Source organism: Rhinatrema bivittatum, chromosome 2 (assembly GCF_901001135.1).
Source record: "Rhinatrema bivittatum chromosome 2, aRhiBiv1.1, whole genome shotgun sequence".
Classification (NCBI taxonomy): domain Eukaryota; kingdom Metazoa; phylum Chordata; class Amphibia; order Gymnophiona; family Rhinatrematidae; genus Rhinatrema; species Rhinatrema bivittatum.
Window position 1 is genome coordinate 552,785,627 of NC_042616.1, and position 12,786 is coordinate 552,798,412.

General features: G+C 42.3%; 1 protein-coding gene across 4 annotated transcripts in view; it reads left to right on the forward strand.

Annotated features, from left to right (window-relative positions):
• RTTN (rotatin) overlaps positions 1-12,786 on the forward strand; it is a 685,521-nt gene that overhangs the window by 314,272 nt on the left and 358,463 nt on the right. For all 4 annotated transcript variants that reach the window (XM_029590900.1, XM_029590899.1, XM_029590897.1 and 1 more), the window contains exon 29: positions 11,890-12,018. In XM_029590900.1, the coding sequence (XP_029446760.1) occupies positions 11,890-12,018 (129 nt within the window). The remainder of the gene's footprint in view (positions 1-11,889; positions 12,019-12,786) is intronic.

Below are 12,786 nucleotides of genomic sequence, written 5' to 3' on the forward strand. Positions count from 1 at the left end.
TGAGGGACTTCAGCCCTGCTGGGCACATCAGCTCACTACTGCCACCTCTGGTGGTTCTACTTCCTGTCTAATAAAGAACTATCTGTGTTTGTCTCCATTCTCCAGCCTAGCCGGTGGTCCCTCTCAGGATATCCTCCTGGGGGCGCTGTCATCTGCCATCAGCCCAAGGATTCACCAATTTACATTAAGTGTTCATTCCTTACACTACTAGAGCGGTATCATACAGACTGCCACTCTGTGGGAAGCCAATCCACAACAGATCATTAACTCCGCCTACAGAGTATTACAAATTGCTAGCTCCTCCCTTTGGGGGAGCAGCATTGAACAGATTACTAACTCTTTCCCTTTGGCGGGGTGATCCATAACTGATTGCTAACTCCCTAGCGGATTTATATCAGATTGCTAACTCCTCCCCTTTGGTGGGGTGATTTATTACAGATTGCTAACTCATCCTCTATGGAGGAACAGATCTACACTAGGTTGCTATCTCCACCCCTCTGGGGAGCAGATCCACAACATTGTGAAAAGGGATGAATTGATTACATTTAGTCCAAAATTTTATCTGTCTACAAACATGGAAAATAAGAACAGATATATTATCAGTTTCATATCAAGGGACAATATCCAGTTCTCCTCTCAGCAATTTAACCTGGGGCTACTGGGAGCATTCCATCCAGTACATCCCTGAGTGAAAGCTGAATGACTTACACTGTTATGCACTTGAAGTCTTAGATTTTTTTTCTTTATTACAAGACCAAGTGTCAACTGTCTCCATTTACTCTTGTTAAGATAATGTTTTATGGTTGCTGTTTTATTCCCCTGGAATATTTGGCAATAAGTGCCAGCAAACAAGTTGTAGGTGATTCCTTTTTATTGAACTAGCTTAATAGATCTGGGTCTAGCTTTCAAAAGTTAAGCTCCCTTAATCAGGTCAGTTTTACTTCCAGCACATCACTGAAGAGACTACATCTAAAAACAGTATCAAAATTTCACATCTTTGTTAGTCCAGTGCAGAAAGTTTGCTTTGTTACAAGACTGTAGTGCAAAGAAATTTGGGATTATTTCTAGTATAAAGTTATCATTTCACATGTGATTATTCAAGAACTGTATTTAATATGAATTTGGAAATCATGCTGAACATAAAATAGTAATTTTGAAATGCATGAAATCAAATTGAGCACGTATGTATGTATTTATTTAAAATTCTTATATTCTACCTATATCAGACCTGCCATGCGAGTCATAGAGACACATACATCAATAATATATAAGCAATTAAAGCATTATAATAAAACTAATCAGAAACAATATTTCAGTTAATACTCTTCTCCATGACACATTATATCCCAAGGAAATGATGTTCAAGTTAAATCTGAGAAAAGGCTTCCTGAATCATCAATGTCTTCAGCCTTTGCCAAAATTGCCCATAATCACTAAGATTAAAATCTACTCATAAAGTATCCCAGAGTTTTTGTCCTATACCAGAAAAAAGGCTCAACACAGAATATCTTGAAGATGTGCCAGCTTCATGGTGGGAACAATGAGCAAACTTTTACCTACAAAACATAATGCGTGTGGGAATATAATTTCTCCAAGGACAAGCAGGATGGTAGTCCTTAAATGGATGACATCATTTGATGGAGCCCAGCTTGAAAAATATTTGCCAAAGTTTCTAGAAACTTTGCGACACGAAGCATGCTGAGCATGCTTCTAACCATGTATCCATGCAGGGTCCCTCTTCAGTCTCTTCCTTTCCGCAAAGCTGTTACCTTTCAGTCACAGAGCTTGCACTTCTTTGTGGCAGTTTTTGCAATTTTTTAAGTTTTTCCCTTCTACATGTCGCGTAGGGTACCTTGCAATTTTTTTTTTGGGTCCTCTTCTGCGATCTGGTAAGTCCTTCATACATTTGCGGTCAATTGCCGACGGCTTCCCTTCCCGGTGTCCGCCGACCATCGTCTGTACACAGAGTATATTTTGCGATGGCATTGAATGGCTTTCGCGGTGCCCCCAGTGCCCCTGTACTATGTCCATTACAGACCCCCACAAGGTCTGCATCCTCTGCCTGGGGACGTCCCACGATGTCCGTGGTTGTAAACTGTGCCTAGATGACCCTAAGGGTTGTCAGGCATGTCTTGATAAGATGGAAAAATTATTTGGGTCCAAAAGATCGGATCAGACTTCGGCCTCGGGGGGCCTCCAGCCCACTTGGGAAGGAGGTCCCGACCTCAAACCCGTTGGGGGTCGCCCCCTCAACTGAGTTGGGAGCCGGGGACTGGCCACAGTCTTTGTCATCTGAGAGGAGAGGATCACCTTGCTGGTGGCTGAAAGGAATCAGTAAGTTTTTGCTTGGGACATTGACATTGACTTTTTTAAAAGTATTGGGGCAAAGTTAACTATTTGGGAATATTATTTAGTGTGTTTGTGTGTTTGTGCCTTTAATAGTCAGGCAGTGAATAAACAAGTTAGACTGTTTGCATTTTTAAATAGTCAGTCAATAAGGTAGCAGTAGGTAGGCAGTGAATACACAAGTTAGACTGTTTGTATTTTTAGTCAGTCAATAAGGTAGCAGTAGGTTGGCAGTGAATAAACAAGTTAGACTGTTTGTATTTAGTCAGTCAATAAGGTAGCAGTAGGTAGTGTGTTTATTTTTTAAAAGTCTGCCTGACTATTAAAGTGTCCTCCAGACTTTTAAAGAGCTAAGTGTTTTATTTAATAATAACTGAGTGCATTGTATTGAAAAACAACAACAAAAAAAAAACCCACAAAAAAAAACCCCACAAAAAAGTAGCCAGAAGCTAGAAATAAGCTAGGAGCAGTATATACCAAAGTAAAAAAGTTGAATAGTTCAGCTCAGTTACTCACCTTGGAAAGGTGTTGAGGTAGTGTGATTAGGTTTGAATAGGGAACAACATTTGTTAATCAAGGGAGCTGTGAGTCACTCAGGCTGTCGTGGTACACGTGGGCACCAATGACATAGGAAAATGTGGGAGGGAGGTTCTGGAAGCCAAATTTAGGCTCTTAGGTAGAAAGATTAAATCCAGAACCTCCAGGGTAGCATTCTCTGAAATGCTCCCTGTTCCACGCGCAGGTCACCAGAGGCAGGCAGAGCTCCGGAGTCTCAATGCGTGGATGAGACGATGGTGCAAGGAAGAGGGATTCAGTTTTGTTAGGAACTGGGGAACCTTTTGGGGAAGGGGGAGTCTCTTTCGAAGGGATGGGCTCCACCTTAACCAGGGTGGAACCAGACTGCTGGCGCTAACCTTTAAAAAGGAGATAGAGCAGCTTTTAAACTAGAACAAAGGGGAAAGCCGACAGTCGCTCAGCAGCGCATGGTTCGGAGAGATGTATCTTTAAAGGATACTAATGATGCATTAGAATTAGGGCATCCCGACAGTGAGGTTCCAATAATTAGAAAAGTAGTCCAAGTGCCTGTAACTAAAAACTCACCTGAGCTAAAAAATTCTAACTTATCCCTATCAATTAAAAAGCAGAATAAAAATACAAAAAAAAACAAACTTTGAAATGTTTGTATGCTAATGCCAGAAGTCTAAGAAGTAAGATGGGAGAATTAGAATGTATATTTAATTTATTTAATGTATTTATTTATTTATTTAATGTCTCTTATATACCGATGTCCGTTTGCACATCGCATCGGTTCACAGTAAAACATGAACTTTATGGGCGAAGCCCTTACAAGGAACAGATAAATACAGTTAACTTTAGGGCATAGCCCTTAACAAAAACCAAGGAAGAAATACATTGGAGGGGGGTATTGATTTACATACTATAACCTATATATATGTATATATATATATATATATATAAATAACTATAAACATAAAATTATAACATTTCAAGGTACCAAAATCAGAGGCATTTCGTAATCCAATATTCAGGCCGAGTTCACAAATGTGGATTGGGGTTATCCATTTCGGAAGGAGTTTATGTGATGGGGGGTGACGTAGGGTAGGCTTGCTGGAAGAGCCAGGTCTTTAGTTTTTTTTTGAAAGTGGGTGTATATGACTCCATGCGGATGTCATGAGGTAAGGAGTTCCAGATAGTGGGACCGGCTAGAGAGAAGGCTCTGCTTATGGTGGAGGAGAGTTTGAAAGCTTTAATGGGTTGGGAATGTAGGGTTCCTAGGAGAGCTGTGCGGGTGGGTCTGTTGGAGCAGTAAATGATGACATAGATATAGCAGTAAATGATGACATAGACTTAATTGGCATCTCAGAGACATGGTGGAAAGAGGATAACCAATGGGACAGTGCTATACCGGGGTACAAATTATATCGCAATGACAGAGAGGAGCAGTCGGGAGGAGGTGTGGCGCTTTATGTCCGGGATGGCATAGAGTCCAACAGGATAAACATCCTGCATGAGACTAAATACAAAATTGAATCTTTATGGGTAGAAATCCCTTGTGTATCAGGGAAGACTACAGTGATAGGGGTATACTACCGTCCACCTGGTCAAGATGGTGAGATGGACAGTGAAATGCTAAGAGAAATTAGGGAAGCTAACCAAATTGGTAGTGCAGTAATAATGGGAGACTTCAATTACCCAGAAATGTTGCAGAAGCACCTTGCACGTAAGTAAATCCAGCAAGTCAATAGTGCAAGTAAAGAGATCAAAGTCCCATTCACTAAGTATAAGAAATTTATTAAACATAAGTCAAGTTCATCAATCATTTAATGCGGCAACTCCATATAAGTAATAGCAAACGTATGTGTTATAAGTCCCCCGACACGGTCCCGTGTTTCGCCGAGGCTGCATCGGGAGGGACCCAAAGGAATTATTCATATCTGTAATATAATATAGAATAAAATAGTGAGGAGAGGAGCAAACACTGCCAAACAAGTGATATAATTAAAGGTACACATACCCATTCAAGTCTTCTCAGGAGTGCACTCGCCCTCTGATCTGCACAAACATTTAAAGAGCCGAAAAAGGCGCGAAGGGCAACTCTCGCGAGGTATTGCAATCAGCGGACAGACACCTGTAGACGGACACTTCTAAATATTGTTAATAAAACAGATACCATTCAATATCTTTGTTAAGCCCAGAAGGGGCTACTGTGTTGAGGGTATAGATCCATCGTTGCTCCCTCCTACCAAGCATACCGGAGAAGTCACCCCCCCGCGAAGGGGGCGGGACCACCTCCAATACCGAGAAGGAGAGAGAATCAATGGAATGTTCAGTCTGGAGCCAGTGGGACACTAAAGGTTCATCAATCCTGGAGGATCTTATATTAGAACAATGTTCTATAATCCGTGTCTTTATCATTCGAGATGTTTTCCCCACGTACAGCAGTGGACAGGGGCATCGTATGACATAAATGACTCCTTTTGTGCAACAGTTCGATTGAGAGTAAAGTTTGAACACACGTCCAGTCAAAGGGTGTGCGAATGTGGTGGCCGGTTGCGTGTGACTGCACATTGTACAGTGACCGCAAGGAATATGCTGACCGCTCGATTTCACTGGAAATTGTGCCACTGGGGCTGTGTGCACCAGGCGATCTCTAAGATTGGTGGCACGTTTGAAGGTAAATCGTGGGGGACCATGCATTAAACTGTTCAGGGACAAAGATAACCAATGACGCTTCACCATCTTAGCTACAGCCCTCCCCACAATGGAAAAAGTAAGAATGCAGTTGTAAGAGACGTCATCCGATGACGTGGAAGGTGTAAACAGCCAATCTCGTTGTGTATACAACGCACGCTTAAAAGCCCTTTTAATCACACGCATCGGGTAGCCCCTTTCAGTGAAGCGGTCAACCAGCCCATTGGATTGAGAAAGGAATTCCTGACGTGTTGAACATAGCCGGCGAAGTCTCAAAAATTGCCCCGTGGGGATATTATCCCTCAGTGCCCTTGGATGGCAACTTTTATAAGCCAGCAAGGTATTGCGGTCTGTATGTTTACGAAAAAGGGTTGTTTCAAAGTGGTCCACCACCCATAAGACATTGATGTCTAAAAATGATATGCAGGAAGGGTGAATACTGTAATTAAATTGGATGTGAGCATTAACTGTATTGATCCAATCCAGAAACATAAAAAACTGGATATCCGTGCCTGTCCAGATAATGAAAATATCATCGATGTAGCGTAGCCATACATGGATGAAATGATACCATGTAGACGAGTATATATTTGACGTTTCGTATTCAGCCATGTACAGGCACGCTAAGCTCGGAGCCATAGTGGCCCCCATTGCAGTCCCCTTTACTTGCTGATAAAACGTGTCCTCAAACCGGAAAAATTTTTTGGTTAATGCTAGTTCAGCAAGTTGCACTAGAAAAGAAGTGGTAATCCGCTGTGGTGGCGGACGTGTGTTCAAATATTTCTCAATCACTGTCAGGGCCTCACTTTGAGGGATATTAGAGTACAGGGATACCACATCAAGTGTAATGAGAAAGATCGTAGATTGAGGGACCTGTAGTGCTGATAATATGGTCATAAAGTGAGAGGAATCCCTCACATAGGAGCTTATCTGGGGTACCATAGGTTTCAGAAAAATATCAACGAACTGTGATAAAGGCTCCAGTATACTTAGTGAATGGGACTTTGATCTCTTTACTTGCACTATTGACTTGCTAGACTTCAATTACCCCAATATAGACTGGGTAAATGTATCATCGGGTCACGCTAGAGAGATAACGTTCCTGGATGGAATAAATGATAGCTTTATGGAGCAATTGGTTCAGGAACCGACGAGAGAGGGAGCAATTTTAGATCTAATTCTCAGTGGAGCACAGGACTTGGTGAGAGAGGGTAACGGTGGTGGGGCCGCTTGGCAATAGTGATCATAATATGATCAAATTTGATTTAATGACTGGAAAAGGAACAGTGTGCAAATCCAAGGCTCTCGTGCTAAACTTTCAAAAGGGAAACTTTGATAAAATGAGAAAAATTGTTAGAAAAAAACTGAAAGGAGCAGCTACAAAAGTAAAAAATGTCCAAGAGGCGTGGTCATTGTTAAAAAATACCATTCTAGAAGCACAGTCCAGATGTATTCCAAACATTAAGAAAGGTGGAAAGAAGGCAAAACGATTACCGGCATGGTTAAAAGGGGAGGTGAAAGAAGCTATTTTAGCCAAAAGATCTTCATTCAAAAATTGGAAGAAGGATCCAACAGAAGAAAATAGGATAAAGCATAAACATTGGCAAGTTAAATGTAAGACATTGATAAGACAGGCTAAGAGAGAATTTGAAAAGAAGTTGGCTGTAGAGGCAAAAACTCACAGTAAAAACTTTTTTAAATATATCCGAAGCAGAAAGCCTGTGAGGGAGTCAGTTGGACCGTTAGATGATCGAGGGGTTAAAGGGGCACTTAGAGAAGATAAGGCCATCGCGGAAAGATTAAATGATTTCTTTGCTTCGGTGTTTACTGAAGAGGATGTTGGGGAGGTACCCGTAATGGAGAAGGTTTTCATGGGTAATGATTCAGATGGACTGAATCAAATCACGGTGAACCTAGAAGATGTGCTGGGCCTGATTGACAAACTGAAGAGTAGTAAATCACCTGGACCGGATGGTATACACCCCAGAGTTCTGAAGGAACTAAAAAATGAAATTTCAGACCTATTAGTAAAAATTTGTAACTTATCATTAAAATCATCCATTGTACCTGAAGACTGGAGGATAGCAAATGTAACCCCAATATTTAAAAAGAGCTCCAGGGGCGATCCGGGAAACTACAGACTGGTTAGCCTGACTTCAGTGCCAGGAAAAATAGTGGAAAGTGTTCTAAACATCAAAATCACAGAACATATAGAAAGACATGGTTTAATGGAACAAAGTCACCATGGCTTTACCCAGGGCTAGTCTTGCCTCACAAATCTGCTTCACTTTTTTGAAGGAGTTAATAAACATGTGGATAAAGGTGAACCGGTAGATATAGTATACTTGGATTTTCAGAAGGCGTTTGACAAAGTTCCTCATGAGAGGCTTCTAGGAAAAGTAAAAAGTCATGGGATAGGTGGCGATGTCCTTTCATGGATTGCAAACTGGCTAAAAGTCAGGAAACAGAGAGTAGGATTAAATGGGCAATTTTCTCAGTGGAAGGGAGTGGACAGTGGAGTGCCTCAGGGATCTGTATTGGGACCCTTACTGTTCAATATATTTATAAATGATCTGGAAAGAAATACAACGAGTGAGATAATCAAATTTGCAGATGACACAAAATTGTTCAGAGTAGTTAAATCACAAGCAGATTGTGATAAATTGCAGGAAGACCTTGTGAGACTGGATAATTGGGCATCCAAATGGCAGATGAAATTTAATGTGGATAAGTGCAAGGTGATGCATATAGGGAAAAATAACCCATGCTATATTTACACGATGTTGGGTTCCATATTAGGTGCTACAACCCAAGAAAGAGATCTAGGTGTCATAGTGGATAACACATTGAAATTGTTGGTTCAGTGTGCTGCGGCAGTCAAAAAAGCAAACAGAATGTTGGGAATTATTAGAAAAGGAATGATGAATAAAACGGAAAATGTCATAATGCCTCTGTATCGCTCCATGGTGAGACCGCACCTTGAATACTGTGTACAATTCTGGTCGCCGCATCTCAAAAAGATATAATTGCGATGGAGAAGGTACAGAGAAGGGCTACCAAAATGATAAGGGGAATGGAACAACTCCCCTATGAGGAAAGACTAAAGAGGTTAGGACTTTTCAGCTTGGAGAAGAGACGACTGAGGGGGGATATGATAGAGGTGTTTAAAATCATGAGAGGTCTAGAACGGGTGGATGTGAATCGGTTATTTACTCTTTCGGATAGTAGAAAGACTAGGGGATACTCCATGAAGTTAGCATGGGGCACATTTAAAACTAATCGGAGAAAGTTCTTTTTTACTCAACGCACAATTAAACTCTGGAATTTGTTGCCAGAGAATGTGGTTCGTGCAGTTAGTATAGCTGTGTTTAAAAAAGGATTGGATAAGTTCTTGGAGGAGAAGTCCATTACCTGCTATTAAGTTCACTTAGAGAATAGCCACTGCCATTCCATTAGCAATGGTTACATGGAATAGACTTAGTTTTTGGGTACTTGCCAGGTTCTTATGGCCTGGATTGGCCACTGTTGGAAACAGGATGCTGGGCTTGATGGACCCTTGGTCTGACCCAGTATGGCATTTTCTTATGTTCTTATGTTCTTATTCCCGGTCGGGTTCCTTGCTATTGCCATTGGTTCCAGGCAAGACTGGTGACCATTGAGAAAGATCAGAAAAACATCGATATCAGTCATCGTCTTTTAAGCCAGACCATGGACAGGCATTGGTGTTGGTGCCTCCCATGAAATAGTGTCAGGTGTGGAGGAAGCAATTCCCTCCGACCTCTCTGATGCCTCCAGGAGGCCTTCACCTACACCGGTGGAGGCTTGGTGCCCCCCAGTGCTCCAGGGGACATCTCGATTCTGCCTTCTCCTTCTCGAGCCATTTTATCCTCAGCTATCTTTGAGGAGCAGTTAGAGAGGCGCGTGCAGTGGTGATCAGCCGGGCCCTGCAGGGCTTCGAGTCTCCGGTTCCACTGGGACCACCAATGACGCAGGAGCCAATTCCACTGGTGCTTGTGCCATTGTTGGAATGGCTCAATATGCTGCTCGGTGTTCTACCGACGCAGCCGGCACTGATGCCCCAAGCCCCAAGGCCGAAGGTAGCATCGCTGCTGCCGCCACAGGCCCTATTCTGGTGAGCAATTCCTCAGAAGAGGAAGTGCCATTGGGTTTGGTGGTGTCTTGGGGACGGGTGGTGCTCCGCCACCTCCCAGCTCCCTAAGGGCCATCGGGGTCAGTGCTGTTGGTGCCTTTGATTCTCCAGCTCCCCCTGACACAGTTGGATCTTTCAACACTTTTACGGCCTCGAGGCCCACCAATGCTTTTGGTTCCTCAGTGCCTTTGAGGCCTGCGCTTTGGAAGCAGTTGGGTCTTCAACGCCCCTGGAGGAACACAGTGAAGGGGAGGCCCTTTATGACCCCTGGGAAGGGGAGGCGTCCATGTCCTCCATTGAAGAATCAGAGGATCTATCTTCTGAGCCCTCTCCACCAGAGGAACAGCGGAAATTTCCCCCAGAAGATCTTTCCTTCGGGTGGTTCATGAAAGCCATGGCGGAATTGGTGCCTTTCCAGCTTTTAACTGTGCAAGACACTAGTCACAGGATGCTTGAGATTCTGCAATTCATGGATACCTGAAAGAAGTAATGGCAGTGCCAGTCAAAGACATCTTCAAGGAGCTGGTGGCCCGCATTCGGGAGCACCCCATCTCAGTGCCACCAGTAAACCATAAGATGGACGCAGTTTTATTTAGTCCAGCCTTCCACCAGTTTTGAGCGCCAACAGCTCCCCCACCAATCAGTGGTGGTAGAATCAGCCCTGAAGAAGGCAAAGAGTATCCGTACCCATGCTCAGCTTGGAACGGTCGGAGGACCATTCAGAGGACCATTCAGAAACCACTATTGCATTGGTGGTCTCATGGGCATGCAGGTTGACGGAGGATTCGAGACTTAAATTGTCTTCACCACAAGGGCACACATTCTCCTTGTTCCACGCTGGAGAACCCTCTGTTGCGCTCCGTCCCATCATCAGCACAACACGATTGCCAAGCCTTGAGCGTCCCAAGCTCGAGGCCGACGCAAGCTCCAACAGGTACCGGGGATAAATCTCATTGGAGTGTTTTGTTCTAGAAGGATTGGGAAAGAGATGCACCGTTTTGTATTTTCATACCATTTGACATTTTGTCTTTTAAAATTCAGTGGGAGACAATTTATAGCTATTTTTATAGAGCATTTATACTGAAAAGGGCAAATTGCAAAACAATGCCATATTAATAGTTAAAGTCCAGTTTTATTATTTCCAAAAATTGCATACTGTTAAGAAAAAAATATATTTTGATTACAAAATTCAAGTGGTAAGATTCTAATAGGTGTCTAAAATCTCCATTAAAGTTCAAGCTAAGTGTTTCTAAGTAGCATGTTTAAAAAGTTGCATATCAGACTTTACCTTACCAGCTGGAGAAAGTGATGTTAAGCCATTTTGTATTGGTACTATTTTCTTTCCCTCTAAGATTTCCCTTGATACAGGCTTTAGCTATTCTTCATTCTTAACCTTCTTATAAATTAAAAGGTGAATTTTAAAAGCCCAGTGTACGCCAAAACTGGGAGATACACGTTCAAGTTGGGCTGGTGAGTACTGAATGGATTTTAAAAGCCACCAATGTATGCACATACTTGCCGCTACACATACAAATGAAAAGTTCAAAGAAAAAAAGGGTCGGGGTATGGGCATGGTCTGGGCAGGACATGGGCATTCCTGGATTTTACTTTGAAATTTGTGCGTAAATACTTTCGTGCACTGGTCCACACCAGGGTCCCCTGCTGCATAACTTAAAAGTGAGAGCACCTGTGCAGCTTCTACCACTTAAGTGGGAGGGATTTAAAAGACACGCGTGACGCCATTACCAGTTTTACCAGTTCATTCCCAGTTTGCCCAGGTAAGGAATAGGACTTCCATACCCCCTCCCCCCCTAGTTAATAGCCTCCCTTCTCCCCTGTTAGTCCCGATCCTTAAAACCCCGCTGATCTATTTGTCTTTATTTTATAACTGGCACATCATCCATAGCAGAAGTAAAGTTATGTGGCAAGGTTCTGCAAAAAGTTATGTGGCAGGTTTTGTACCTGCAAAAACATAAAATTTGTTACAATTATGTGAGCATGTTATAAAATGGCCGCCTCCCTAGGCATGGGCCAACTAATGCATGCACATGTGCACCCACGTGCCTGTTTAAAAGTTATCCCTTAAGTGTTATAATTTATTGAAATAAAGGCTTCAGTGCTTTCTGTATCTTTCTTTGTATCTGCAAAAACATTAAATTTGTTTCTTGCTTTTATTTCAGGTCATCTCAGCTTTCTATGTTGAATGGGGAGGAAATGCATTGTCTTTTATGGGGAAAGGTGTCACCAAGAGCACAGTACTATGCTTGCTTCACTTGTCGCATGAGATGATGGTCCAGGCCAAAAATACGGTAAGAGTAAGAATCGTTGCCTTTAACTTCTAATCTTTGAAAAACTGGAAAATGGAAAACCTTTTCCTGACTTAGTTTCAAACTACAGTCTGTTTTTGTTATCTACTTCTAAATGAAACACTTTGGATAATGCTGTTTTCAACTTCTAAAAGCCAAATCTCTTGCTGTTTGGGTTTTGCCAAATGACAGTTTTCATAAAGGAGATATTCAGTGACAGGGGTGGTGTGGTGTGAAAAAGCAATTCAGTAGAGCAACAAGAAGAGAGATTCAATGTATTTAGGAGGCAAAACTGGCTTAAATACTCCATTAACATTTTCTGCTGTATTCATGAATCAACCTCAGTGTTACACACTCACACTCACACACTCTCTCACACACACACACACTCACACTCTTACTCTCACACTTTTTATTTGCTGCTGGAACGCTGTATCCTGTCTACACTTCTCTCCTGCTTGCAATTGGAATATCTATGGAAGGTTCTTTGCCTCAGTTATGTAACTCATTATCTTACCAAGGTTAAACAGTTCATGCCATTTCACTCTTATGTGTCATGTGAGGGAAAAGTGACAAAACAATTTTCTTCATAAAAACCACTGCACTGTATTTACTTGTGACAAAAGCTGTTATTAAAGAGACAGTCCTGCCTTTGCCACAGCAGATCATGGCACTCACTTTTTTAAAAGCATTTGACCAAGCTTTACAGCAACCAGCCTACCACTCTTACTTACCACTTGCATCTTCCATATAACCTTACCACACTAACAC